The 27,411-nt window shown below is 38.7% G+C and overlaps 2 protein-coding genes across 2 annotated transcripts; both read right to left on the reverse strand.

Annotated features, from left to right (window-relative positions):
- Nucleotides 1–1,119: 1,119 nt before the first annotated feature.
- On the reverse strand, nucleotides 1,120–11,389 carry chrng (cholinergic receptor, nicotinic, gamma). Its single transcript, XM_069197417.1, has 12 exons — nucleotides 11,314–11,389; nucleotides 9,245–9,384; nucleotides 8,275–8,319; nucleotides 7,597–7,706; nucleotides 6,592–6,747; nucleotides 6,290–6,387; nucleotides 5,178–5,378; nucleotides 4,565–4,679; nucleotides 4,214–4,328; nucleotides 3,385–3,598; nucleotides 2,054–2,187; nucleotides 1,120–1,289 (listed from the first exon to the last, which is right to left on the reverse strand). Exons 1-12 carry the CDS (start codon nucleotides 11,360–11,362, stop codon nucleotides 1,125–1,127), a joined length of 1,542 nt encoding a protein of 513 aa, XP_069053518.1. The 5' UTR covers nucleotides 11,363–11,389; the 3' UTR covers nucleotides 1,120–1,124.
- Nucleotides 11,390–15,813: 4,424 nt separating this feature from the next.
- Nucleotides 15,814–25,529, reverse strand: chrnd (cholinergic receptor, nicotinic, delta (muscle)). The gene is made up of 12 exons (XM_015361076.2): nucleotides 25,387–25,529; nucleotides 23,876–24,021; nucleotides 22,887–22,931; nucleotides 22,260–22,369; nucleotides 21,477–21,632; nucleotides 20,844–20,959; nucleotides 20,134–20,334; nucleotides 19,264–19,375; nucleotides 18,603–18,717; nucleotides 17,909–18,119; nucleotides 17,428–17,546; nucleotides 15,814–17,085 (listed from the first exon to the last, which is right to left on the reverse strand). The coding sequence occupies exons 1-12, from the start codon at nucleotides 25,442–25,444 to the stop codon at nucleotides 16,903–16,905; spliced, it is 1,572 nt and encodes a 523-aa protein (XP_015216562.1). The 5' UTR covers nucleotides 25,445–25,529; the 3' UTR covers nucleotides 15,814–16,902.
- Between the last annotated feature and the right edge of the window lie 1,882 nt (nucleotides 25,530–27,411).

The raw sequence follows: 27,411 nt of genomic DNA on the forward strand, positions 1-27,411 counted from the left end.
AAACAATGCACACCCATCCATCATACTACATTTCCAGTGGAAAAACAAATCTGGTTTCATTGTGGTTTGGGGTGAAAAGCCAGCTTGGTACCCAGTCAGTTTTCTGGCATCCCAAAAAACCAACAGAACTCCAATCTCAGATTGTCAGAGAAAGTTTACTCAGCAAACAGTGAATAAATTAAGCTTTTTGTGAAAGAAAATGGGTTTCCAATCAGTAACTTAAAACAACCCAGTAGGGGGTTAGCATTGACACTGGCACCCTGCCACTTGTTGTGAAGCAGCCAGTCTTTCTTCATCAAAACAACATTAGCTTGCTCTATATAAACATCAAGAAGCAAATACAGTCATTTACAGGTTCTAACATGCCCACTTCAACCACAGTAACAGCAAACACTGTCAATCTGCAAATTGCAATTGATTTTGTGATCTTTTTTCACATAACGTTATAGGTTGAAATTGATAATAACCCTTTAATTGTTCACCTGGGTGAGCGGTGAGCAAAAGAAACATGCATGGATACAAACTATGAGTCTATTTACCTGATTAGGAAACCTACAAAAAAAACACAACAAAAATATAGATAAGCATTAGAAGCAGGTACAGTGTTTCAGTTTCTTGTAGTTTGCTTGTCAATTTCTCATGGAATTTCAAAAGCGCTGACACATTTTTAAGGTCTACTCACCTCATAATTGAGGAAAGGTTGGAAGAAAACGTGAAGTTTGTTTTAGAACTGAAAATCTAAACTATAATATTCTTAATTTAATATTTAAAAGTGATCCACATAACCATTCAATAGGGGTTAACGTTGCACCATCCAAAATAGGAGCAAATGGGCACTGGTAAGCCCAAGAAAGAAAATCATGTCGTTGTTGCAATCTCAAGATATTATCCCTTTCAATTCATCCGATATCGACTGTATAACGATCCTGCAGAGGGCAGTGTGAAGTGGGTGTACAAGTCATGGCGGCATTTGAAACATACTTGACGATCAAACCACATGCTCCCCAATTCCTCAATCCTAGTACCCAGCTCCTCCTGTTGGCGATGACCATACCACCAAGCAGCAGCTCTCAAAGTGATCTCATTGAATTCTCCACAGCAGAGCGCTGTCTTCCATCCACTTGCTAAGGAAGGTAATTGCGGGGATCCCCAGGAAAAGGTAAGGATGGTGCCTGGTTAAAGTGCCCCATGAGGAAAATGCCGATGGTACCCAGAATGAAGAGCAGGGACATCACTGAGAAACACACCCTGTCAATCACTCGAGCCACCAGGAACCACTCTTCATTCTCCTGCAAACATGCAGCGGAAAGAGATTATATTGCATTGTAGATGTCAAGCACATAACAGCAAATAAGAAGAAAGCAGACACCATCAACTGCTCCTCTCACATACTGTATTAAAGGAGGAGATCCAAGCTAGTGACCTGTTCCACTGAATGAGTTTTGTGCAACCAGCTGCATATTGTTACAGCTATGCAGTAGGTGTTTAAGAAGTCTCTGAGTTGAGATGAAGTGTATGACACCTGGCAGTGTAAACATTTCTAGCTTCATACCGTAGTAGAGGGAATGTTGGCTGAGATGTAGGGAGTCCAGATTCTATCATCAGAGGACATCATAAAATTTACAGTACCATGGTTTACCTTAGTTAATTTAGTTGTGGGTAAATGATTAAGTATCATTAAGTATCAGTGATTCAGTCAATAATCTTAAAGACACTTCCTAGCCACCTGTAGCTGTAAGAATATTAAGTCAAATTTCAATGGAATTGAAGAGGTTTCAGTGATAATAAAAAAAAACAGTGAAAAAGACTGGAAAGTCTGGCAGCAGGGAAAATTAATTAATCTTACAAGTGCTTTGAAAAGCTTTTTGGTACAGGTTGAAAAATAATAGCCATGCATTCTGCTAGATATTTTGGACATCCTCAATCTCAAATTACATTTCAAGAAGACATGGTTCAATCGCTGTGCAGGTTTTTGGTGTCTAAGCAGAAAACGGGTACATGGTACACTATCTACACAGAAATGCTTCAGCAAGTATTTTTCCAGGTGACTCACACTCTGAAAGTCATTTGACTCGCGGGCACTGGCAGCGATGTGGTTACAGGCTTCCACACACAAGCGCACCTCGGGGGAGGCTTGGGCCAGGCTGGTGTCGATGTCCTGGGCCGTACCCCCCTCCAGACCGTTTCCTGCCGGCACAGAAAGGAATAAGAGCCCCTTTACACAGCCACAGAAAATGCAATATTTCACTACAACAGCAAATAGTGAAATTCAGTGCTCTTCCATCATAAAACATGAAATTCACAGGAAAAACACGTAAATTAATATGGACTATTTTTAGTACAGTATGTCACAGATAAGTTTAAATAACAGGAGTTTTGAAAGTGGTTACATCCATTGTGTACTGTCCATCTTGTGCCCTCAAAATACATTGTTTTCTTTAGGAATGTTTTTTAATTCATCATACATACACATGACACCTAAGTTATAAATGGTTAGAAATGTAGTCTATAAAGGAGCTGTGCATCATGACTGATTGAGGAAATGAGGAGAAACTATCATGCAAAAAGAAATTTCAGATTCATTTCCAATTAGTTCCAATTAATTTCCAATGAGTGGCACATTGGTGCAGAGGGTTTGGTGTAGGCCTCTTGCACTTCAGAGGCCTGGGTTTGATTCCTGCTTAGGACACAAGTTTCCACAACATACTTATTGTTCCCCACAACATATTTATTGTTCATGTTGTCTGTTGTACTGTGTATGTCCCTAGAGATCAGCTCGATTAAGAATTCCAATGTAGGTGTACATACTGTATGACAATAAACTACTGCACTTAATTCCACTTTTCTGAGGTCCAGCTGACACAGCGAAAGATATAAGGTTGTAATATATTTTAAACTACAGGAAATCTTAGTATAAAATAATTCAAATTTATGCCTAGTATTGACAAAAACTGCAAACTATTTAATGTGTGAGAAATATGTGCATTGTACTGTTATTTTGTGGAATCACACATTGATTTTGATTAAAATTTTAATACGCTTTTTGGCAAAGAATATCTGTATGTGAAATATACATGCCCTTACCCTTACGTACAACCCTTATGTCCTGTGGCCCAGGACACCTAATTCCTGCCTATTGTCATTCCTAGTGAAATAGCAGTTTGACGCTAAGAAAACAAAGAAAATGAAGACACTGACCATACAGTCATTCCGTTACAACAAGTCAGATTTGGAAATGAGAGGATGAACAAGTTCCTACAACTCTCATTTGTCTTAAATTCTCTCCCACTAGTCTGTTCTATTGAAAATGCGAGGTTGTTTTCATTCTGAAATATGAAATATTGTACTCTAGCAATCAAGGCATCCTGGCCCTGAGACACCCACTGATCTTCTCCAGCACAGCCTTCATGAGCCCCTCCCTGTCCCTCTGATGTCGGAACATCAGCTCCGTCCGGGCCGACTTCAGCACGTATTCGTCCGCCTTGGCGATGAAGCCCAGTGAACTGCGGCGCCGAGGAGTGGGGGCCGCTCCGTCGCGCTCTGGTGACCAGGGGCGCATGTGCATCCGCAGGAACCGTGGCAAGATGTTCAGGAAGATCTAGGGAAGAGAAGAGCCAGTCACAGCTCCCATTGGGAAAACACATATCCTGGAGTAGCCAGCACTGCTCTTACAGTATATTATGCTACTGACATCCCCCCCTTCGACCTGATTCTCTCCCTTGGCCAGAGAATGAATTATTAGACAAACATACAGTAAAAGTTGTTTTTTTTTTTCACATCACAGACCAGGCTGCATTAAAGCAGTTGCATTTAATGAATCCTTTCCCTATTGCTTTGGTTTCTTGCTTTCTGGACTCCCATTTAGTTCTTGTTCCTGATGAGAATTGTATTCACTGCTGAATAAATTACTCTTCCCCAATATATGTTGCTGAAAAGATTTAAAGCACTAAATAAATTCCATAGGGGGGTGTATAATTGTATTGTATATAAAGTGTCTTCAGTGGACGTACTGTATGTTTATCTGATTGCTCTACACACTTCCTGAGAAGAATACCCGGGAGGTTATTTAAGAAGCCTTTTTGTCCCTGTTTAGTTTGAAAACATTTACAGTAGGAAATTGTGTGAAACACAGAACCAGATCCTCTAAGGAGTTTAAAATACATACTTTGCTTTCTCATTCATCAAGTTTCACTTGTGAACTGAACTGCTGTACCTGCCTGACTTGGTTGGTCATTATGTGAGTGTTGGGAGTCCGAAGAGATACGTTTAGCACAATGACGCAGTTCATCACGATGATGGTTGTCACTGTCATAGCAAACATCAAATACCTGGAGAGACAGAAAATGACAGCTATATTTATCAGTTTTAGGTTTCTTCTAAATGAGTGTTCCCAGCTGTCATGTAAGCAAAGGTTACATTCTTCCATGTTTAAATCTTTACAGTAGCCATACTGCACTGGAGACTGTAGTTCTGGTTAGTTACAGAGGTAGTGGAGGAAAAAAGATAAGTTGAAATTTACCGAATAACCAAAGGCTGGTGAAGGCAAAAGGAGAGTGGATCTTACTTGCCAATGAGTGGCACAGCCTGGGAGGTCTCAGGAACTTTCTGGGAAATGAGGATCAGGAACACTGTCTGTGCCAACAGGATGGAAATAGAGACCGTACACTTCTGCCCACCCGCTGGGGAAACCAACCACAAACATCACCAACAACAATTACGCTCTCATAACAAACATATTTTCACTTACATATAATATTAATATATGCAACACAACAGATTATTAAAATAATGATCACCTATTGTTATATTAGCTATTAATATACAAGGTTGGAAGAGTGCTCCAACCAATAACCAAACATCTTCCAATCATGAAGCAGATATAAAGTGGAGGAAGCTATATTTCCGATAAACTAATCATTTCCACTGACAAACAGAAACAGTACTTTTTTTTTAAAAGCTCAGTAATTCTAAGATTATTTTCTGTGATGTACAGACCTTATTCTGTGTAAGAACCAATTTACAAACTGCAGGTAATGTCCAAGGAGAAGCAAATATCATGTGTCCAATTCATGCTCAACGTTTAGCTATCAGCTCATTTTCAAATAAAACAGAGAGAAGGGACTAAAAGATGTTTGCACATCATCCTAAATCTGCTCAGGAAGGCCCATGTGTCTAACCTTTGGCAGGTAGGTAGTAAGCAAGCAGACCCAGGGAGGAGATTAGCACACAAGGCACAATCATGTTGATGATGTAGAAGAGAGGCTTCCTCTGGATAATGAGGAAGAAGACCACTTCCTGGTACTCCAGGTCATCCTTCAGGTAGCGATCATTGATGAGCTTTTTGGCTGGTCTGTGCTTGATCGCCCATTCCCCATTCTCTGAAACAGAGACCATTAGATTTCTGTTCTTTGAATCGCCATCAACACAAGCAGTTAGACATTGCTCCTTTCATGATTTGTGTGTGAGCAGTGCAGCTGCTGCAGGTCAGTGCTACTGGCAACCTAACAGAATTAACCCCAGGCTACAGGGCAGAGCTACAACAGAGCAGGCTAGGTGGGCAGAAAAGCAGGCAGGCAAAATGTTGTAGTGAGGGCTGCACAAGGGATCAGGCTGCAGGGGTATGTGGAAGCAGGCAGCCGTGGGATTTATGCTGCTGGTTTGTGGATACAAAAGCTGCCCAGGGAATCAGGCAGGCTAGAAAGTAGGACACAGGCTGCCCCGAGGAAATAGGACGGTGTTGGGATACTGGCTGCCCTGTGAATCAGGCTGCCGAGTTGTGCAGACGAGAGCTACCTGAGGAATCAGACAGCTGAGCGTTTCTACTGGACTGGTATCGGACAGGTGTTGACACTTGGATTTAGCTGTGCATTTAGCTTGGATGACGAGCAAAGAGCTGCTTGCTAGATGGCACACAGAAGCTCCAATGTCAGAGCACCAGTCTAGTGGAGAATCAAGCCTGATAGGAATGCCAAATAGGAGTATCAGCTGGTGGCTTGTGTTGCAGATTGTCTGCCTGATTGACAGACAGCTACAGTAGCCTGACGGAAAAGCATCCCAGTCTCGTGGGGTAGGCTGAAGAGTGAGAATGCTACTAGCAACCACAGGCTGTTTGTATGAAAGATATATTTCCTTTGACTGGATTCCCAGTTTTCTCATATAGGATCATTTCATGAATGTTTCAAAGTCCTCAGGTATGTCTGTTGGTGAGGAGTGCTCTGTAAATGCAATCAGACTAACGTGACCCATCAGAACACTGAGGACTGTTGATGTGCAGTTGCTTTTACAGTACCTGTGAAAGCCTCAGGATCAATCACAATCCACTCAATGGTCTGATCATCTTCAGTTGTCAGGACAAGGTCAATCTCATTGGCACTATAGGTTTGTGAGCTGGAACGGTGAAGGCAATGTCGAAAGAAAAAGCAAAAATCAAAGTTAAAATGCTGAAAGAAAAAAACTGATAAATGTTGAAATTATTGGAATTATTTTTCATCTTTGTTTCTTAAAAACCTTATACAGAGAACAATGGCTAAAATCTAGACACGTGACCAATTTCCATTATGACTTATAATGAAACAGGAGGCAGAGACTGACCGAAAAACCATGGAGCAGTTCTGCCAGTCAAAGGGGAAGTAGGTGACCTTGATGGAGCAGGCACTGCGGTAGATAGCTGGGGGCAGCCAATAAATGCAACCAGAGGAATAAACCAGGGCGTTGGTATAGAGAGTGATCTCAAATTTACCATCCACGCTGTCAAACACAAAGACAACAACTTGGTAAGATTCACTCAGTGTACATGTTATGTTTATGTTGCAAAGGTTTAGTAGAGTAATTTAAAATTGGACTTCTTTGTTTCACATTAACACCATCATCCTTAATATTAGAAACAATATTTGGAAGGGAGAAGAGTCCTTAAAAAAAGAGGATTATAAAGATAGCACCCACTGATTTTGAACAGTGCAAATAGTCTGATTTTAACAGGATTAGAAACCCTTTCAAAATTTGCCCCTACTTCTCATATGCACTGAAATATAAAGATACGTAATATTAGAATAGAATTAGAAAATAATGTGTCATTTTGGGGATTTATAGTGATTTGATGTCTGGTGATGCCTTTGTTGTAATGTGTTTTCTTCTCCTTAGTTTTAGACTCTTTTGAAGAAAACTTTGAATGACTGTCATTGTAAAAGCTGAATTTGTCAGTGTAACGCAAATGACCGCCATTGCAGGTTGTGCGAGCGGGCTAACCAGCGCGGTGACGTCACCACCCTTCCCTGTGAATAGCAGGGACCGCAGCCGCCGGGCTGAGGGGAGATTTCCCTTTAGCTCAGCTGGCTGGGTCCCCGTTGAGTGGTGCCAGAGGCCCGGGTTCGAGTCCCCAGCAGTGGGGGGGCCAACCTGATGCGACAGCAGTGTGGGCGTGTACCCACGTGAACCTGAGAGCGCTCCATTATACTGTAGTGTACTGTAGTTCATCTAGTGTATTATTGTCTCACAGTATTCCGGTTTTATACAAGTAATGTTCATAACATGGGAAAAAACAACAACAATTGCATCTCTCTAGCAAGCACTGTGATGAACGTCTCTATATGCACTCACTTGTTCTCCAGCACAATGTCAGGGAGCCAGATGCTTTTGGAGGGGACACGCAGGAGCTTGAAGTCATCATACAGGGAGCTGTTCCACTTCAGACGGTAGTCACACCATTTCTGAGAAAGAACATTAGTTTCTAACCTGCCTACAATTTATCATTTTACTCTGTAAGTAGCTTAATTAAATGTCTTCTGAAAATTTAAACATATCACGTATTATGCTCCATTTGTATCCAATGCTGGTTGTTGAAAGAATGCTAACAAGTTCACTAAGCAGGACCAACTTCTAAAACCTTTGACAGTTCTGTCTCTTCTGTGCTACTACATTAATGTAGAACTTTCTCTTTCCTCAGACTGGGGCATGTTTCTGATTTATTCCGTAGCACACACCTGAATGAAATAACCACTGGTCTTTAATCTAAAATTTCCCCATTTCTGTCTCTGAGAAACTTTATTCTTTACTGTACTTTTAATTTTGGAATTAAATACACTTTGTTGCTTTAGCATTGCAATATTACTTTCCATCTGTCTCTCATATTTCTAATATCCTTCTTTCACCTGTGCTTGCAGATCATTATGAAGAGACAAATCTGCCTGTCAGTTAAAGGTCACTGCTAACTTGTCCAAACTACATAAAACAGATGCAGTCTCCAAGCATGTCATACTTCTTGGTGTCCAGACTTACCATTTCAATCCAGACATTGGTTGTAAGAGCCTCCTCACGTTCATTCTGCAGGTGAAACAAAATCTTGCTTATTCTACATATTTGAGAAAAATAATGTCAGTAACACAGACAGTTGTCTCACTTCTCCAGATTTTTTTCATTTTTTACATCAATCAGTTCAACAGATTATGTTAACACCCAGCAATCAATGTTGTAAATGCATGAAGCACTGAGCATACAAAATAGAACTCTTCTTCACTTTTATGTACATGCTGCCTGACCGATTTCACACAAAGAACACCACTTTTTGTTGGACGTGTTTTCTGGAAACATTTTTTGTGCTTTATTGATTAATGCCAACCTTGTAGATTTTAGAAAGATAAACTACTCTTTAGGAGGAGTGCCTCATCTGAAATACTACAAGAAGCAGTTTGTCAATGAAGAGGTGTTAGTAAAACAATACAGGCTTTAGTCTTGAACTGTTCCAGCTTGGTCCTGTATAATAATAATCAGATTTTAACTGAATGTAAATGTTACAGCCATGCTGTGAGCCATGCATATATCTTTCCTATTACATTAGACTTGCTCTGGTCAAAGCTCTAAATTGAGACCAGAAAACTATCAACATAATCAGGTCTCCCATGCTTTATAAATGGTCAGGACCACTACAACAAAGGCTCAAAATGTCAAAAAATTGTTCAAAGCTACAGTATATGTCAGTGTTAAGGAGTATCTGCAGACTATTTCAAAATGTAAAAAAAATGAAAGCGGTGCGGACGTTATTTTTATTTAATTTGTTTAATCTTTTTTCATAATTTGAATTTATTTTGTAATATGTACCCCTGACGATGTTTTTGTCTTGAAATGTTATATGTACTCTTGTTTGTATTGTAATTTTTGTTATTTTGTTATGTATAAATAAAAAAATAAAAAACATGTTTTTTAAAAAAAAGCTATATGTCAGTAACAGGGATGTAAATCCCCTGCTCACCAGTGAGATGAGATTGGTGAGGGTCAGCTTCAGTGTGACCTGGGTCACATCTCCTTCCTTTTCCACGGGGCGTATTTTCTTGTTGTAGCCCCTCATCAGCTCCTTAAGCAAAGCCTCTTCCTGGTTTCGACTCAGCACACCTGAAAGAACAATAAACCCCAATAGGTCTCTTCTGCTGCGGATGTCGGACAAACAAATCAAGAACAGAAATCAACAAGACGATGTTTCAAAGGATGGTGGTTGTTTCACCAGTCTCCAGCTTTCCTGGGTACTGTTGGGGTATAAAAAGTAACATAGAACATACAGTATGCATGAATATCCGTATTTCACACTGGCACTGAAGTGGAAAGCACCCTAGAAAAAGACCAGTAACTGTGGAATTGCGTCATCATTTTTCCCGCCACTTCTAGGCCAGTCATTCTCAATCATGTACATACATTCGGAAGGGTTAAAGCTTGCGAAAGATAACTTCCTGTATATTTTTCAAGATACTTTGGTAACTAATAGGTTTCCTCTCTTTCAATTCTTATGTAAATACGATTCCATTGTGTTGAATGTAGCGAACAATTCCATCTCTAAATGTTTTTAAATTAAACCCCAACCGTTCTTCAATTAGCTAGCTAATTAGCACAGATGATTGTGGGGCATGTACTGTACTGCACGCTAGCTAGTGATCGTACAGCAGGTATAACTGTGCTGACAGAACTGCCCATAGTTGTAGGGGTATTTAATGAAAGAAGGTGTCTTGGTGAACTGATTTAATTCACTGGGTTAGTGGAGTTTAACTCGACTACGGTTTTTATATGTAGCTAAACCTGTTTTTGAAATACAGCTTCACAGTCCCGGTAGTGCTCAACACTCACATGAAAATACTTTGAATGCATGCTGTAGGTAGTACATTTAAATAAACTAATGACCAATGCCTTCAGCCATCAGTAACCATCCCAAAAGTAAATGAAAAGAAATGGGAAATATGTTAACGCAATTCCACAAATTCTGGTCGTTTTATAGCGTGTGCCTACTTTTGTGTGTGCATTTTTTCTAGTGTGCTTGGCCACCGTAATATTTTTCCTACCTCATAGACTTAAACAGATTCGTAGAACGGTAAATCCTTAAAGCAATTATTCTTAATGTACCCTCTAGAAATGTGAACTCGCTTAGATGAATAAGTGATCAATAAAACTTACAAAATACTTTCAACAGGATTTGGAAATAAGCATTTTATTAATTCAATGAATTAGTAAATTATATTCTTGGGCATGGAGTGTACGAATTTTTAAAGAAGCAAGACATTCTCTGAATAAATCGGTTAGCCTGCATCCTGTTCGAATAAAAGCGAACATTGGGTGATCTTTAAGTTATGCAATTACACGCATCCATGTATGAACTGACCAAAATTATACAGTATGAAGAAACAAGGTGTAATTTTATTTTGAAAAACATAACAACACAATTGTTTTCTCTACCTTCACTTGCTTTGCTCAATTTAATAAAATGGGATTTTTATACACACATTTTTTCTGCTCTAAAGTGATGATGAAAACAAACGTAGATTCATCAATATCAAAAAAGGAAGCATTTATAGATGGACAATGTGAACAGAACTTGTAGTGGTATTTACTGTAGAATTCATTTCAAAACTGCTCACGAAAAAGAATACTCATTCATATAGAGCCATTCAATTTTAAATTACAGAGCAATTTAAAAAGCAAAATCAATGCAGAGTATTACTAGAATACTGAAATACTACAGCAAAAGACTATATTGTAAAGCAACATACTGTACATGACATCATGATATCGAGATTTGCCCACTTTCTTCAAAACAGGATGACAAAGAAGTTCTGCATTGAAGTCACTGTCACCACACTCATAAAGGTGGTGTAGCTTCTGATTCCACAAGGAATTGGCTAGTTTCATTTTAGAAGGTGAAGCTGGTTCAAACATTACAGTATATACTGTAAATAAAGTATGGAGACGTTCAGGTTGCCCTGAAGAAACCTAATAAATAAAATAACAATGGTTAGCTTTTCTTAAGCCAGGATTTGGAAAAAAAAATGTCAGTCTTACCTGTAGGAGCACAAAAAAGCAATATCAGAGACAATAATGGGATCCCCATGACTGTGTCTTCTAGAGCGCTGCCAAGGACTTCTGAGTATTAATTTCTTCTCTCTGTCTCTCTGGGAGGGAGCACCTGGTTATGAGAGGGCGGGGAGATGGAGCGTTTGTCCCACAGTGGGAAGGTTATTTTGGGAGCCCAAGCCTGTGGTTAGTGCCTTACCCAGTTGGCCTCCTCTACATTGTCAGCTGTCATAGGAATGAGATGGCCAGACAGAGGGGGAGAGCAAGGACTGAAACAGAGGAGTGTTCAGCTTAACTAAGGCTTGGATCACCTGAAGAGCATATTTGCTTAAATCAATAAGTGAACAAACTCCAGTTTCCCCTGAATTTAATTAATACATTGCTGCTGCCCTCTTGATTGCAAACAAGTCTTAACAGATGAAGGGGCACTTGTGTGCATTTGTTGAACACTCCTGTCATAAGGATTCTTAGTTCTGCAAAGGCCCAGCTGCATAAATCTAAGACACCTATCCTCTATCTTAAGAGGTTTTTTTAAATATAAATCTAATAAACTGAGTACTCAATTAAAATGTCCAAGTCATCACAATCCAGAGATAAGAAATCCTGTTGTAGTGAAAACATGCCTTTCCACATGTGTCCTCTGGCTTGGCTTAAGAAACTGTTGATTCTAAGGAAACCCTCTGGATTGCTTTGTCTTTGCCTTTGAGAATTTTTTCTATGTGTAGAGTGTATTTATACTAGTATAATACTTGTGTATCAACAATACTGCTCCTGATCTAAGAAAAAAGAGGTTAAGAAAAATACTTGGCACTACAATACCAAAGAATTGCACATTGAAATGGGAATGTGGACACACTGCTATTATTGTTTAGGAGAGTGTTAACACCTTTCACTGAAGACCTTAACACTAGCTTGACCCTTTCATTATCACCAGCCTTTATCACCAGCCAAAAAGGCTGCAATTCTGGCCCAAATCCCAATGCTGATCTGGCTTACAGAGCACTACAGGTGACAAGCAATACAGAGAAAAGTGAAAATTCAAAACATATGGGGATGAATTCTTGGAATTTTAGGTGACCTGCTTTCCAGTTTTCCTTTTCACTGTTCTTAATTTTTATTTCCTTCTTCCCCATACAAACCACCACACTTTTATAATAGAGTACTCCCATGTGTGCCTGCAAGAGAGATACTATTTCACAGTTTATAGACAGTGTTCCCGTAAGCTGACTGCAGGTGCTGTGCTGAATGTTCTTTGTGGAGGGACATGTTTAAGCAGCTGCTTGCCTGTTGCCAACTGCTATCTATAACCCTGTCTGCAACAGTACTGCAGAGGAATAGACAATGACACAAATCAGACAACACAAAGAACCAGATATATGTCTCTTACGAAACAATGAAATAGGATTCTTTCTCTGTTTCAAAGAAGGATCTCATTAACCCTGTATGTCTGTGTATTCTGATAGATGTAAGAAAAAGTGAAATAACTAGTCCTTAGTAAGATGTAATAAGTTTATTCCATGCTGAAAAGAGAAGAAAGAAAACACAACGTTTCGGCCTTGGAGCCTTCTTCAGGTGTGAAGGTTCCTCGCACCTGAAGAAGGCTCCACGGCCGAAACATTGTGTTTTCTTTCTATTAATAAACCTGTTACTTGTTCCTTTGCAGCCTACGCATGCTGACGTAGCTACCCATGTGAACTACTAGTCCTTAGTGTTCAATAAGTGAACACTAGTTAAAAATTTTGGAACAGCAGCGCTTACTCTTTGCATACTATAAGCAACCATGTCTTATGGAATAAATGATGACATCAAGCATTAAGTTTGTGTCTGGGAGCAGTGTGGGAAAAGACTCACAGAACTCCAAAAGGAGTGAAGCCCAGGCTCAGATGTGCAGAGAAGCTCCTATGTGTACAGTACCAATTTATGTTCCATTCTGTTCTATTTAGATCAAACTAAATTCTGCTCTCCCAACCTTTCAAGAGTCTTGAATTCATTCAGACCTTCATGTAACACACTAGTACAGGGACTGCAAATTCACCCCTTATAATCATAAAATATGGAGAGAGCACAAATACTGCAGGAATTACTCTTACTGAACACAAATTGCATTATTAACAGACGTCAGATATTTGTCATTTGTAAATAATTGTCATTTGATAATAACAATTCCTTACACTTATGTAGCCCTTTTCTGGACACTCCACTCAAAGCGCTTAACAGGTGATGGGGACTCCCCTCCACCACCACCATGTGCAGCAGCCATTTGGATTATGCAACGGCAGCCATAGTGCACCAGTATGCTCACCACACATCAGCTTTCAGTGGGGAGGAGAACAGAGTAATGAAGCCAATTACTGTAAATAATGTAAATAATTCTTTATTGATTACATTAGTGCAAAATTTTGTATCGCTGTACTTTGTATAATCTAAAGTGTGATTTGCACTCCATAAGATAAAGTGTTACCAAACTGACTTACATGCAACATACTGTACTGTCCAATAATGAAGCACCCTCACACCCTGTCACCAAAGAGACAGCTGTAAGTGCAAATGACATCGCTGGATTATTTGCACTCGTGAAGGTATCCTGATAGCTACTGTACAAGCACAGACAAGAATTCTCTCAAGGGAATGCAACCCATATTGTTTAAATATTTCTCAGGCTGGTCAAGCAATGTCTCATTGGCAAGCCAAGAACCGGCCTAAATCAAAGTGCATTATATTTTGTGAATTTAAATGAATAGAACATAGAAATATGCATCTGAGAAAGCTGGCGAGTGGAAATTCTGAGTCCCTAATTACAGTGGAAGCCTACAGCTAGGAACTCAATAACTATATTCACCGGAAAAGGTGCTTTTAATGTTTTATTTAATATATTTATCACAACTTGATTAAACATTTTGCCTTTTATGAATTCCATTAAACTATCATTGTTGGAAGAAATTACCTCTGATTCTACTAATAATACCACTGCACTTATTTTATAGGTTTTTGCCATTTAACTGCAAAATTTAAAAGTTACTGAATATATACTGTATATATATGCAAAGATAACATCACGTTCAGCCTCTTAAAATTAAAACAAGGTTAGTTGCACAGTAGAAATTACAATATTTAACCCAATAATGCAAATGTGCTCTACTTCTTCAGTAACTGTATTGCAAAAGTAAACCATCGGTAATTTAGAGGCTCGTACCTTAATTTATCTGTTATAAGGGGTTAACAGGAAAGAAAAAATATCTCCGTATTTTTACTTACTGTACACTATATAGCCTTAAATATATATATTTTCAGTAACAAAGATCCAAAATAGATACATAAATATTGCGCGTTACAACACACTGTTCTTTTTCAGTATACAGTAACAGCTAATGGAACTGCAAATATTACTGAACTTTTAAACTTAAAAAAACTTCAGACTTGATCATTTAAAAGTTACAAAAAATCCACCACTAACTAAAGGTTTTTGATTTTACTATGTCACTTTTTGTTAATGTAATTCAATCGCAGCTGCATTGAACAGGTAAATGGTATCATTATCATTTATCAATCAATGAAATGCACAAGAATACAGCGAGCAGCATGAATTGCTGGCAATGAAATGTCTTTTCTGTGAGCTCACCGGGGGTGGGGGGGGGGCAGGGGGTACAAAACCACAAAATTAAGGTTACAAAAATGTTACATAATAATAGATAATAAAATAAACTCAGGCAAAACTCAGTATAAATAGAGCTGCTATGTGTCCAGGGTGTATGCAATACATTATGTCCAAGTAATGCAGTATGCAGAATACAGTGAAAACTGTGTGTCCGTGTAGCCATTACAGGTGATTTGCTGAAGGAACTGCAGCCTGACTATTTAACAGTCTTATTGCCACCCTCTGCAGTACTTTGCGATCCCGGGTGGAGCAGTTCCCATACCAGGCAGTGATGCAGCCAGTCAGGATGCTCTCAATAGTGCACCTGTAGAAGCTGGCCTGGATATGTGATGGCATGCTGAACTTCTTTAGCCTGCGGAGCAAGAATAGGCCCTGCCATGCTGTTTTGACCACGATGTTGGTGTGGTGGGTCTAGGTTAAGTCCTCTGTGATGTTAACTCCCAGGAACTTAAAACTGCTGACCCTCTCCACTGCAGTCCCATTGATATCAATATCAGGTATGAATATATCAATGAATGATATCAATATCAGGTATGAATATTCCTCATAGCTGTTTAGTCATATGGAAAGCATTTAATCTTTTTTATACTGTCTCAAAATCTCAGTTACTGTCTCCAAATATTTGTCTTTGGAAAAGCTACCTAACAGTAGTATTTTGTCTTACTAGATGGAAATGTTGATGAGCATTTCCTCAGTTTATCCAGTGCTTTTTTGATGCACGTCATTCTGTCAGTTAATTGAATGAATCAGACTCTATAAGATGTGACATGACAGGCTCTATTATACAGTAAATAATTTTATATTTATAATACTACTTTGATATTATGGACTAAAGGCTGGGAAGTCCTTCTGCAAGCACAATAATTAAATTAAACCAAAGGAAAAGGCAAATTTTACAAAAAATAATTCAACCATAACAGACTGCTAAATCAGAACAAAATACCAATGTTTCCAGGTCATGACTGCTTAATGTAATTGCAGTGTCTACTTCATTTTTGCTGGGCAGTAAAATTGACCTCATGTTTATGACCGACTAACCTGTGGGAGAGAAATTATATTTTTATATAAAACTTATATCTTTTTGATAGCAGAATATCTTGGTATTAGATCATCAGATCAAAATGTTCCAGGCTAAATAGCTATGGAAACCCCCCAGCCTGGAATGAAAAACTTTTAACAGCATGAAAAATATTTACTTTATCTTGCTTCCAGGACGTCAGTCATCATCTGAAATGCTACAAAATAATGGATGATAAAAAAGAAGGGACAAGACGATACATAATATACTGAATTTGGCAAAACAAACTTAATACTTGCAAAGTAATTATTTTTGTTGATACCAAATTTTATTGTTTTCTCTTGGCACAGTGTAATAGTGAAGAAGTGATGAAGAACAGCAGCCTGTGTTTCCTTCAATGAAATTAACAAGTTGAGCACAAGAGCACACAGGTCATATTTAATATTGATACATTGTTGGCACAAATAGGGCTCAAGACATTAATTTAAACATACTGTGTATGGAAATGCATCAAAATGCCACAGATCTATTATGAAACCAGCAGCATTTGCTTTTTATTTAATGTCTCACGAAACATACCTCATGAACTCCTTGAATCAAGTAAAGTAACTTTAACTGGCCTGCTGCAGTGCCTCTGTAGCACACAGTGTTGTTTCTGCTGTTCAACCACATGTGTCTGTCAGTACGATTTGGATTTGGTCATCAGCAAAGTATTGGGGAACCCATGAAAATTGAACTCATTCAAAGAATGGTTCAACTCGAACTGTTAAAAAATCTCTATCTGTGAAAAAAAAATGTACATGCTCTTGTATTGGCTGGACACTGACCACCACATTTCGTTCCAAAGAACGACCGTTTCAAGAAGACAGGAGATGGAGACAACTGGCTAAAAGGGAGGAGGCCATCAGATGAAACGCTTGTTCTCTTCCAGGTAGTTGTAAGGGTCCCCTTCAAAAGGCAGGGGGGGCGGATGGTTGTACGTCCCCGTCAGGAATATGAACAAGGTCCCAAGGGTCATTACAGGGGTCACAATGAAGAGGCAAAGTCTGTCAACTGTCCTGGCTATCCCACTCCAATTGTCCTTTTCCTGTGAAGAGGTGTCACAGGAGAGGGAGTTAGGATACAGAGGGGGTTTAAAAGCTCTCTCAACATTGAGAAACAGCAGTTTCAAATAGAAAAATAGATGTGTATCCTTAAATTTGTCTAAACCTCTGCAACACAGACTGTTTTAAAGACCCTTATAGCAGTCTAAATTATTGGGATATAGTAAAAGGATGAATGGAAAAATGCAGAAAAAAACCTGCCTTTTAACGTTTAACTACCAACAACTAACATCTGTGTCTTGCTCGCTATAAAAGAAACAGTTCAGTGTTTTTTATTTTTAAAAGATTCTTCACCCAACACTGCTTAGGAGTACTGTTACACTTACTTCATTGTAGTCATTTTTGTCCCGCATGTGCTTGACAATATAATTGGCACCATCCACTGCAGGCCTGATTTCAGCATATAACTGATCAGCAACATCAGCTTCGTTGCTTGATTTGTAGACTGAAAGGAAACACAAGTGTGGGAATCCAATCTGTTCATTTACACTCTTTTTCCATTAAGAAAAAAAGATAATTCTAAGACTGAATAAGCTTCAGTGCTTCCCTTTAATGTAATTAATTCAGATTCCAAGTCAGAATACTTAAACCTGTCTTCATCAACAGATTTTGAGGTAATTTATTATAGCAGATGGTACAGTGTGGCAAAAATTCTAATGTTCACTGAAAAGGAGGAATCTTGACTTAATTTTCCAGTAGTGTAGTTTTCTCATATTGTTAATGACAATAAACAAAAATTTAGTGCTTTTCCTCCTATGATTCACTTTAACAATGTGTTTTAAGGAGACCTGACAGCGTCCAGCTGACCTGCAGCAGGTGTGGACCGGGGGGTCAGCCCATGCCTTTCAGATTGCTTCTCAAACATGAGCTCGCTGCGGGACTTCACGCTGTAGTACTCCTCAGCCTTGGCAATGTACCCCACAGAGCTGGAGCGTCGTGGCAGGGCTCCCTCCCAATGGGACTCGCTCTCTGCTGGCCTGGACATACGCAGGATTCTTGGCAGCCTCTCCAGGAAGAACTGACCAAGGCACAGAGATGGGAAATCACAGCATTCACACTTGAACACCCCAAGACTGACCCACCGTATTCACCTCTCTTGTGTCTTGAGTGCTCTCAAGACAGAGAAGGCCAAAGTATCACTTCCTTTCATTCCTGTATCATATCCATAAGGCATTGACAAAGCCTGGAAAACATGCTGAAATTTCAAGAAGTGATGTGGCGTGTGTTGGTATTTGCATTTATTTTATTTTTTTAAATAATGTTTGAATTGCTATTCTTCTGTGATTTAAAAGGAAACTCTATATACTGTATAATGAGCTATAATGGGGTATGAAGATGTTTTATGGACACTGCCCAACACAGAACCTTTTAGGATATACTGTATTATGTCAAGAAGTTTATTGTCAGGACAAGCCAGGCAGGAGTAGCCTCTGAACTGAATGCTGGAATGGTTGGAGCAGCTCTTTCACTCCTAACACCTACAGAAAGAGACATACTGTACCTCTTTGGTCCAATCTGACATGATGTGAGTGCTGGGAGTTCGGAAGTGCAGGTTCAGGACTATAACACAATTCAGGACCACCACTGTGACTATCAGCATGATAAACATTAGGTACCTAAATCATGGGAAAATCAAAGCCACATGAGAAATGACAACTTTTTCTTTCCTTCTCTATTGTGCACGTATACAGTATAAAGAGAGTACTGCAAAGTTCCCAAAAAGTTTTTTTTTTAAATAATGAAATCATTACATTTAACTGAACTTAGAAAAGGATTAACTTAAACTTTCCAGACCAAACCATTTATTTCCTTAGAATCTGCATCTTTTTCTAAAGACATCATTTGAAGGATATTCAATGTTCAATGTTGAGAATAACCCAAGTAACCAGCATGTTGCAATGACACCCCCCTCCTTTTTAATTTTACCTTTATAAACTTGGAAATAAATCTGTTGAGGGGGAATGCTTAAATTAGATTAACAGCATTGTGTGATGATTCCCTGAACTAATACAATCACCGCTGACAAACATTAAAATGATTTTTTGGGTGAATTCAAGTTGCTGTTTTTCATATTTGCAGAATACAGATGTGTTGAATATTGATTTAACCTACTATATGCACAAAGATTAATTACAAGACTCGGGAACTTTGTGGGCACCTACTTGACAATGAGGGGGATGGCAAGAGATGTCTCAGGCAGACGCTGCGAAACCAGAAGCAGAAAGACAGACTGGGCAAGCAGCACGGAGATTGACAAGGTCATCTTCTCCCCACCTGCACAGTGACACAGGGGGTTAATAGCCACATGCATGCAGAGACATACTGTAGAGACAGCCTCACACGCCCCAAAGACAATGTGAGCTAAGACTGCATTAACAGTCAAGATCTGTAAGTGCCCAAGTGCTTACACCTGAATCCTTGCTATTGAGATAGTGTGAACATGTTCAGTGTTTTGTGTGTGGTAATTTGTTTGGTGCGAGTGAAGTTTTATTTAATCTCTGACCCAGGGAAAAGTGTGGTGTGGAGGGTTGAGGAGAGAATGCAGGCTCGCGCTGTGTCCGTTATTCTTTTCCTTCTTCTTGCTTGGTCTGCTAGTTTTTGTTTTGTTTTTAGCAATAAAGTTTGATAATCGGCCAGTGAAAGCTCTGTTTTCCTTCACATTAATGCCTAAAACCCTATACTGAATCCAGGATTGTACACTACTGTCAGCCTATTACTGCATCATGGGAAGGACTATACAGCCCTCTGATTGGAAATGTGAAAATTTCCTTTAGCAAGGAAGTGAAGACATTCAGGTATTAAATTCCAAGCCCATTTCCCTGAGAATGTCTAAACTAGTTTCTATTTACAGTATGTATCAGCCAATTAATATAAAACAAGAACTTACAGGATGGCTTTCCAAATAGTTAATGTTATTACCAAATAAAAAAAAATACCAAAAGCTTTACCTGATTTTCTCTTCTCACATGCAAATAATTTCACTTCTATAATGTTGAGAAAAATAACTAACCAAGAGAAGCCAGGATACTCACTGTCTGCAGGGAGGTAGTAGACTAGTGAAGCCATGAATGAAATGAGGACGCAGGGAGTAATGATGTTGATGATATAAAACAGGGGTTTCCGCTTGATAATGAGGTAGAAGGTAATATCCTGGTGTTTGCAGCTCTCAGGAGGGACATCTTTGTGAATGTTCTTCCTGGCTGGTTTGTGGATAATCTCCCACTCACCATTTTCTGCACAAATGACAAGGCAAGAGTTATTCGTCTTTTCAAAAAAGATTGAAGCATTAGGCCCCTGGACTGGATTTGCCATGACACAATCAAGGTGAGGTCATAAGATCTTTGTGCCTATTTGGTTTAAACTACAGCTCATACAATTTCAAAGAATACATTGTGTTGTATTACTTTGTGTTTTAATAGATTAGAAACAGTTTAGACTCTTGTTTCCTAGAGTTTAGTATTAGAACTAGTTTAGGACTGGAGTTTAGACTACTTTAGGACTCTGAATTTGAAGTGAAAAAGAGAAGCTCTTCTCAAGCATCAGAATGCCTGGATGCTTTTGTTTGAAGTTGGGACATGGTGCTCAGGACTGAAAGCCAAAGATTCTGTGAAAAGGAGTAAGCTTGGTAGCATATGCTAGGTCATATTTCAGGCATTGTAGAGTTGGAGTACTGGTATAACAATTGTATACTGTAATAAAGGAAAATTTGAAATCGGTACTGAGATAGATGCATTGCAGTTACCTGTAAAACCAGCAGGGTCGATGATGATCCACTCCACTTCATAACTCTTGTTTGTTTCTGGGTCTGCTTCCCTTTTTAGATGCATGCTGATCTCCTTGGCGTTGTAGGTTAGAGAGCTCAAAAGAGAAGAGATGAGCCAATGTCAACAATGAAAGTCCAAAGCAGCAGGGAAACTTGTCTTATTGTGGTACAATATTAAAAGAACTAAGAAATTAGCTCAAAGAAAGACAAAGATGTGTGGAAATGTGGTTCCATTCAGATATCAAAAGCACATTGGCATTTCTAAAGCTTCTAAGTAAAAAACTACAGAGTGAAGCTGAACTTACCAAAACTAATCACAGGCCAACAAAAGCATGCAAAAGACAATTGCCAGCAATATTAAGTTGCATGTAACTTTTTTTTTTAATTTAGTCCATTAGTTTAAACTAATCTAAAATTCGATCAATAACATTTGAGCTGAATTTGTCCAACACCATTATCTAAGATTTTAAATAATGAATGTGACTATCAAAATGTATTGGCTTCTTTCATTAGGTCAAAATGAGGCTACTTGTATTCAGCGCACAATATTAAAGTGATTCAAGACATGTTATCTTCATCTACTCGCCTTCTCCTCCATTTCCCTTATCGTACCTGAACTTCAAGGAGCAGTTCTGCCAGTCAAAGGGGAAAAAGTTGACATTTATGGCACAGGAACTACGGAAAATTGCAGGTGGGAGCCAGTACATATATCCATTAGGGTAGATCAAGACATTACTGTAATAGGCCACTTGGAACTGTCCATCATTACTACATGGAAAAAAAAAACATATCTATTCAGTGCTGATGATGAAACTTGTCAAAGCAGAATACCTGTGTCATCTAAAAACCTACAGTACATATGCAGAAACAGTGGTTCTAAACCTTTCTAGTTATATGGTGAATATAAGCTAACCAAAATTTTCTAAAGGATGTTCTAAAAATGTAACTTTTCTAAAGGATTTTCTAAAAATGTAATTATACATGCATCCTACTGAAGTAGGTTGCCCATCTTCTCACTCATTGCTTATTTATCTCTGTTTCTCTCACAACATTATAAAACATTGTGAACAAAGTAGTGCTTAGGCATGCAGACTTCCCTATGTACAAAAGAAACTCCAGGGTCTTGTTTTAACATACAGAGATTATTTTGCTTTTCTACATACAGTACAGTATGTTTTCTAGTGCAGCTGACATGAATAAAACACCTATCTTAGTATACTTTTGATAATCCTGTATTTAGCATGACACACAAAACACAGAGGGCAAATATTGAGCAAATATTGGCTATGCTGCATATGTAGTTGGTTCAAGAACTCTGGTTTCACATCTTATGTGGGGCCATTCAGAAATATGAAGACTAAGAATGTAATTCACTTCAATCAATAGAAAACTTACTTATTTTCCAAAACTATCTCTGGTAACCAGACCATCTGAGGTGGTAGACGCAGAACTGAGATGTTATCAAAATCTGAGGCATTCCATGACAGCCTGTCATCATACCAACCCTTGAAGACACATAAGAATTACTTCAAAACTGTGTACAGATTAAAAAATAAATAAAACCATTTATGAAAAAAAAAAACATTTTTCGGTATTGTATAATTTACATTTCTTGAATTCACACGGAATATAGTGTATTTTCAAGATGCGGAAGAAGACCACAGGAAGTGTTTGGAAGATGAGCTGCACAAAGAAACTTGTGCGGGAGAGCTTTTTTTTAAGTGGGGAAGCCATTGCACTGGGGCAGTCCCACTGTCTCAACCTCAGAAGCCTGGGTCCAGTGGTACGAGTAGTCATCATGACTGGAGACTCCCTTGGTTGCAGTGGATAGCCATGACACCTTTCTCTGCCTTGTCATGCCCTTTGCTTTCTACAGAGCATTGTAACAGTATAGTGTCCCATCACTGTATTAGCTGCAGTGGGTTGCCAGTTGCGAGCTGCAGGGTGATATGGCTGCTGGCCATACCACAGGAAGTACAGCATCACTAAATGGCATTTTAGTGTTTCAACTTCTTCACTTACATGTTCCATCCATACATTTGTAAGGAGAGTCTCATCTACTTCTTTCTGAAAGATAGCCAAAAGAAATAGATTATAGATTTCCCCCAGTAGAGAACTTATTCAAAACATTTGAAGAACTTTAAGGGAACTTAGAAAAAGTATCAGCTCTGTTAAATTTCTGAGTGGCTGGCTTTTAACTTTTGTGAATGTGAAACTGATTGATGTGCAGGGAATATAAGTAATCAAATCAGTGTACTTTACAGATCGTAGGAAGAGATTTTTAAAAATATTAAGTTGCTAAGGGAATAGTAAAAAGTTAAAAATCAAACAGAATTACTGTAAGTGTGTGATATATACAGTATAGCAGGCTGTAACCACTCATTCTGAGTTCATTTTTTGTACTAAGTTTGTGCTCCTTACTCCTGGTGCCGGACAACCACAGTTTATATTCTTCCATAACTCCTCATTACTTAATTGAATTACTTATTGACTTAACTTGTCATAATTTCAACTTTTTGAAGTCTTTAGTTGCTTGGGAGTACCCTATAAACTCTGCAGGGCCATGGGTGACTGGCTGGTAGAGTGGGGGTACAGTACAACGAAACACAAACCAGGGGACACAAGTGGAAACGACGCTATGTAGAAATGCAATGAAGACTCAGAGCCATGTCTATCCACAAAGGGTTCTGACAGTTTGGCAAAAGCTACCCAGCCATGTTGTTGAAGCTGATACCCTTGCTTTGAAGAAACAGCTGAATGATATTCTTGGATGAATTAGCAATTAAGTTTCAAACGATCTACTGTAGGTGGACCGAGTGGCCTCTCTTGTTTGTACACAATAACAATTTTTATGTTCTAATGAGTAAGGAGCTCTGGTCTAACATATACTGAGTTCTATACTTTTGAACCCTGCTATACTTCTGAAAAGTTTTTATTACATGGTATTGAGCTGAAAAATGAATAAATGCATACTACTGTAGATGTGTGTGCTAGTTTACAATCTGACGCACCAGCGAGATGAGGTTGGAGAGCGTAAGGGCAAGGTAGACTTTCACCACATCATCTTTGTTTTGGACCGGTCGGAGCTCCTTGTTGTACGCACGCTCCTTGAACAGGTGCTGGATGAGGCGTTCCTCTTGATTGCGGCCCCAAGTATCTATGAAGCATCCAGAGACACAACAAGGTAAAGGACAGATGCATCACATGTCCTAGCAAAAGCTGCCAGCTGTCATTGACAGTGGACTTAATTGTAATTAGTGCTTTTAATAATTAAATAGAACTAGTTACAGTTAGTATTGTCCTGCTTCCGTTAGCACCAGATAAGCACAAGGGCTCTTGCATTTACAGCTGCAGGTGTTCCGAACCATCAGTTATCTTTTGCAGTGGGTCAGACATACTTATGTCCTTGAGATTCCTCAACAAAACGGGATCATAGGAATCATAGGTTTATGTTCAGTTTGAACGTTATAATTTACACCAGATCTTCTTTACAAGGTAAACTAGGACGTGCAAAGCACAGTAGATCCAACTGTTCACATCAATATATTTGAGCACTTCATTAAAGACCGGTAAGGATTTAAAAGGTGAAGGATTCAAATAATTTTGAAGAATCAAAAAAAAAAACCTCTAAGACAAAATAACAGCATTCAGGGAAGCCAAGAAGAATATTAAATATGAAATAGAAGAAGACATTCACTGACGGGAGTGTGAATCAATAATAAGTTGCTTTAGCTCATTAGCAGCTGGGTTGGAATGAAAAACTGCAGACATGCTTACCGTCCAGGACAAAATTTGACCTCCCTGGCTATGAGGTCATAGTTTACACTGAGAGGTCATCTTACCTTCCAAGCAAAACATCCATCAAAGTCAATCGAGTAAATATAGTTCAGATAAATGGCAGATACAACAAATCAAGAAAACGTTCTCCACTAAACATATCAGATCCAGTATTATTAGTTAAGGTGCAGTTGAGCTGAGCTCATGACAAGGAGTTGCTTCCAGGCCTACAGTTTGTTTCTATGTAGCAGCTTTCATCATAAACTTTGGTTAAACTAGTTATGAACTTAGTTTCTAGGGAATTAAGTTTCAAAGATTAGAGATTTCTCTAACATTTTCCAACATTCTTAATTTTACAACATGATAATTAAAAAATAATCATCTTTTGCCAAAGGACACCAAATGATCTCTTAAAATCCTGGATCCTGATCTTCTTACTCTAAATATTTACTATATTCTTGTGAGAGTGGATGTAACAATTCATTTCGAAGAAGATCATACTTCAAAGGTAATCAAGTAAAAAACAGGCTTCACCTAAATGTTTATATTACTCTAACATTAAAGTTGAAAATAACTTCTTCAAATAAAAAAGGCTATGAGGGTCTTCTGAATCTTTTAACTCTAGTATTTACAGTATTTATAGGCCATTTTTCAAGTTGGAATTCCTGTCACAAAAACTATAAAATGTTCCCCTTTTAGGTTCATTCACCAGTATAAATCCATAATGGTCATATCTAAGACTTACCTGTTGTGTAAAGGACAAGCACAAGCAGCAGATGAAGAGAAAAGGAGAAACTGCTCATGGCTGTTTTCTAGTATTCCAGTGTGCACAGACTCTCTCTTGCACTCTATAACTATCTGCTTACTGAAGAACATGAGCCTGAAATCCATCCTGCTCTGACGGAAGGAAACAGGTGCCAAACAGGGGAGAGAAAACAGATATGTGATCTCTCTCTTCCACTTGTGGCCCAGGCTGCTGTGAGTGATAGGCAGCGTGTCAAGGGGTTTTATTCGAATTGTGGCAGGAATGAAGAGGCAAGGATTGGGTTCCTAGAAATAGGAAGTATCTCCTAAATTACAGGTGTCTGGAAGAAATTCCCAAGCTATGTCCTATGGATGATGCTCCGGGAATCTCACACAATGTTCTGGTCTTTCAAATTTCTGCATAATTAAGCTACTATTACTGTAGGAATGAAATGAAAAAGACATCCATAGTTTGCTTTTTTTCATTGTAAAGTGTTATAAAATCCCATTAGAGAGCTATTTTATATTTAAAAACATCCAGGCTATGGAGTGGCAGTCAGTGTTGTTGCTTCATAAGTCTTGGTTCCTGTTTAATTATGGCCTGGATGACCAGGCAGATTGCAAGTTCTCCCTGCATGTGCTCATGTGAGTATTCTCCAGGCATTCGGGAGGCTGAAGTTTCTCCTTTCCCCATGATCTTGTGAAGGACTGGCATCACTCACCAGGACGCCTGGCTTACCGATCATAGAAATGGATGAAAAACCTCCCCAAAAATTGTGAGAGTAAGACGTAAAACCTTTCAGTGGATGATTATCTTAGAGTTCTACAATTATTCTTCCATTTGAAACAGGAACCTTGAAATCGTGAATACCAGGCCCTCTTATTAAGTTCATATCTGATTTAAAACAAAACAAAAGGCTGTTTCTTGGTAAAGATGTTACAGAACAATCCTAGAATCCAGCCTATTTCCTTCATGTAGTACACATTATATCACAGAACAACATTGAAAGATCGATGCAGCTCTTTGTCCTGTCTTACAGGACAACAAAATGGAAAAGAACAGTCTTAAAATGTCTTCTTAAGAACTTAGGCAAGAAAAAAAAGGAATCATCCCAACATACTGTATACCAATAAAACAAGACTAAAATTCTCAATTGCTCCTGCTGAACTTGAGGGAAACATGTCAGAGGTCAGTGGGAGTGTGTGCCTGCTTGATGCTCTTCTGTCTATTTTTTGCATCAGTGAGGGGGATGGGCACCGTGCTGTCAGTCACCTATCAGAACAGCTGCTCTTGGAAGGCAGCAGAACGAGCCTGAGTTCAGTACATATATTGTATATACTGGGTGGGAGGAGAAGAATAAAGCCAAAATGAGCATGAACATTCAAACAGTTCATTTTCCTGTTTGAATGTGTGCCTAATTGTTGCAATTCACATTAACAAAGTCCAGTAATTCACTAACGTTTATAGTTTATAGAACAACTCCTTTTCGCAGTTTCTTTGTGAGAGCTTCCAACTTAAACCCCTGCAGTGAGGTTTGTACAAAGACACTTTCAAATTGTCTGCTTTCATTTTTAACTCCCCAAGCCCCTTCATTAAAAAATGTTAAGTTGTTTTTAATTGGGAACCACATAATAGGAACACTAATGTGAAATGAGGATAAGTGTATGGAATGATAAGCAATGTACTGTATTTCTAAACCTATAATATCTCACTTTATTTACATTTTTACACTAGATTTTATAACACATTTGTTTGCCTTGTCTTAAAATAAAGATTCGTTTTCATAACATACTCTGTTGTGATACCAGTGGAAAAATCCTTCACTTAAGAAGAAACAGGTAACATATTTCTAACTTGTCACTCCTCCAGGTCTCCAGTATTTGTAAAATGTGACTGGGGCTTTTTTGTTTTATGACTATACAGTACATTAGAAATATAGGATTAATTAGCAGTTCTTCCAACATCATACATACAGCATGACTTTTTTAAAAATGAGGGTTTTATTTTTTTAACAAAAATACAAAG

The sequence above is a fragment of the Lepisosteus oculatus genome, chromosome 13, assembly GCF_040954835.1.
Source record: "Lepisosteus oculatus isolate fLepOcu1 chromosome 13, fLepOcu1.hap2, whole genome shotgun sequence".
Classification (NCBI taxonomy): domain Eukaryota; kingdom Metazoa; phylum Chordata; class Actinopteri; order Semionotiformes; family Lepisosteidae; genus Lepisosteus; species Lepisosteus oculatus.

Excerpts from the sequence above, each read along its gene's own strand:
- chrnd (XM_015361076.2), bottom strand. The coding sequence starts at position 25,444 with ATGAGCAGTTTCTCCTTTTCTCTTCATCTGCTGCTTGTGCTTGTCCTT. Across the intron at positions 18,120-18,602 it reads TGTCAGATTGGACCAAAGAG|TTCTTCCTGGAGAGGCTGCC; the intron begins GTACAGTATGTC and ends TGCCTTGGTCAG. Across the intron at positions 17,086-17,427 it reads ACAAAAATGACTACAATGAA|GAAAAGGACAATTGGAGTGG; the intron begins GTAAGTGTAACA and ends ACCTCTTCACAG.
- chrng (XM_069197417.1), bottom strand. The coding sequence starts at position 11,362 with ATGGGGATCCCATTATTGTCTCTGATATTGCTTTTTTGTGCTCCTACA. Across the intron at positions 3,599-4,213 it reads TGACCAACCAAGTCAGGCAG|ATCTTCCTGAACATCTTGCC; the intron begins GTACAGCAGTTC and ends TCTCTTCCCTAG. Across the intron at positions 2,188-3,384 it reads GGCTGTGCTGGAGAAGATCA|GAAACGGTCTGGAGGGGGGT; the intron begins GTGGGTGTCTCA and ends CTGTGCCGGCAG.